We start from the raw sequence: 2,626 nt of genomic DNA on the forward strand, positions 1-2,626 counted from the left end.
CTGGTCTTGGGGTCTGTTTAATGACAGGATGACAGCATCCTCAAGGACCAGATGGACCAGATGACTGCGAGCAGTTCCCTATTGCCAATCAAATAATTCCATTCTGCCAAGGAGAAGGCTTTCGAGAAAAAAACACAGATGAGCATATGGCTGGAGGTGCCCTTCTAAGTATGGGCGGCTCTAGCTCCGACAGAGAAAGCGTCCACCTCCATGAAAAAGAGCTTAGCAACATCTGGGCAAGGAAGAAATCACGCAGAAAAAATACTTTCTTAAGGGACTAGAAGGCTGATCAGGCCCCTCCTTAGCACTGACCCCCTTCCATAGAACAGCTAAAATAGGTCAGGGTGGAAAGCGAAGAATGAACAGTCTGTAAACGTTGGCAAAACCGAGGAACCGATGAACAGACATTATGACCAGAGATAAGAGAGTCCAGGAAAGGCAGAGAGATCTCCTTCACATGCTATATAGTCCGCGCAGGAGGACGGTTGTTGGGGCAAAAAAAACCTCTATAATTGTCGGGGTCCCAATTGAAAGTGGATTTATGAGCGCTCGGAGAGTTGACACAGACACACTGATGAATCAGATTCTCTCCTTTATTCCACACAAGCAGACATCTTTATAACACTACAGATAATCACAGACAAATCTGGCCCCCGCCAAAAGGGTGGAATGCGAAACGAATGATTTGATTGGTTATTCATAATAGGCAATACTTCAGCATCATACTAACAGAATTCTAATAATTAAAAAGTTTCTGCAGCGTCTTATCTCAAGGTTAGTATTCGTTAGCAGCACATCCCTAAACTCAGAAGGAACAAAACTCTCTCTTGTATGTCAAACTCTGATAAGGAAGGGGGGGGGGGAGCTGCTACCTTGGCCTTGTAGCTAGACCACATTTTAATTATATACACAGAGACTGCCATGTCTATACAGTTGGCTCATTAATTCTTCCACATATACACAAGATAGAGGATATGTTTATACAAAATGGATTCTCATCCCTCACATGGTGAGTACACGTCTCCGGTGCAAGAGGATGGTGAGTACATGTCTCCGGTGCAGGAGGACGGTGAGTACATGTCTCCGATGCAGGAGGATGGTGAGTACATGTCTCCGGTGCAGGAGGACGGTGGGTACACGTCTCCGGTGCAAGAGGACGCTGAGTACATGTCTTCGATGCAGGAGGATGGTGAGTACATGTCTCCGGTGCAGGAGGACGGTGGGTACACGTCTCCGGTGCAAGAGGACGCTGAGTACATGTCTCCGATGCAGGAGGACGGTGGGTACATGTCTCTGGTACAGGAGGACGGTGGGTACACGTCTCCGGTGCAGGAGGACGGTGGGTACATGTCTCTGGTACAGGAGGACGATGGGTACACGTCTCTGGTACAGGAGGACGGTGGGTACACGTCTCCGGTGCAGGAGGACGCTGGGTACACGTCTCCGATGCAGGAGGACGCTGGGTACACGTCTCCGGTGCAGGAGGACGCTGGGTACCCGTCTCCGGTGCAGGAGGACGCTGGGTACACGTCTCCGGTGCAGGAGGACGCTGGGTACACGTCTCCGGTGCAGGAGGACGCTGGGTACACGTCTCCGGTGCAGGAGGACGCTGGGTACACGTCTCCGGTGCAGGAGGACGGTGGGTACACGTCTCCGGTGCAGGAGGACGCTGGGTACACGTCTCCGGTGCAGGAGGACGCTGGGTACACGTCTCCGGTGCAGGAGGACGGTGGGTACACGTCTCCGGTGCAGGAGGACGGTGGGTACACGTCTCCGGTGCAGGAGGACGCTGGGTACACGTCTCCGATGCAGGAGGACGCTGGGTACACGTCTCCGGTGCAGGAGGACGCTGGGTACCCGTCTCCGGTCCAGGAGGACGCTGGGTACCCGTCTCCGGTGCAGGAGGACGCTGGGTACCCGTCTCCGGTGCAGGAGGACGCTGGGTACACGTCTCCGGTGCAGGAGGACGATGGGTACACGTCTCCGGTGCAGGAGGACGATGGGTACACGTCTCCGGTGCAGGAGGACGATGGGTACACGTCTCCGGTGCAGGAGGACGATGGGTACACGTCTCCGGTGCAGGAGGACGATGGGTACACGTCTCCGGTGCAGGAGGACGCTGGGTACACGTCTCCGGTGCAGGAGGACGATGGGTACACGTCTCCGGTGCAGGAGGACGATGGGTACACGTCTCCGGTGCAGGAGGACGATGGGTACATGTCTCCGGTGAGAGGACAGGATATCGACAGATTACAACAAAAACACAGAAAAGATCATGAAACAAATCGTTACCTAAATGAATTGCTAAAATACTGCAGGATCCTTACTGAGACCAAGAAGAGACATTGATAGAGACCACCTCAGGAGACAAAAGCGGTCTTACCCTTTTGCATCAAGATGAGATTGTCAGATCATCAGAGATCTAGAGCCCACAGAGAACATGTCCAGCCTGTTATTTTGTGATATCACAGGACATTACAGGAGGAGGTAGAAAAGGAGAGTACTACAACTCCCAGCATTTCTCGGGGTCTCACACTGAATGAATGTTAGCAGCAAAACTCCATACAGGAAATGGCATACAATATATAAAGGACAATCCATACATAGAGAATACATGAGACGATCC

The 2,626-nt window shown here is 52.4% G+C and overlaps 1 protein-coding gene across 1 annotated transcript; it reads left to right on the forward strand.

Annotated features, from left to right (window-relative positions):
• Positions 1-987: 987 nt before the first annotated feature.
• LOC122922998 (repetitive proline-rich cell wall protein 2-like) lies at positions 988-2,349 on the forward strand. The gene has a single exon (XM_044273786.1). It carries the CDS (start codon positions 988-990, stop codon positions 2,347-2,349), a length of 1,362 nt encoding a protein of 453 aa, XP_044129721.1.
• The last annotated feature ends 277 nt before the right edge of the window (positions 2,350-2,626 follow it).

Source organism: Bufo gargarizans, unplaced genomic scaffold (genome assembly GCF_014858855.1).
Source record: "Bufo gargarizans isolate SCDJY-AF-19 unplaced genomic scaffold, ASM1485885v1 original_scaffold_1134_pilon, whole genome shotgun sequence".
Classification (NCBI taxonomy): Eukaryota; Metazoa; Chordata; class Amphibia; order Anura; family Bufonidae; genus Bufo; species Bufo gargarizans.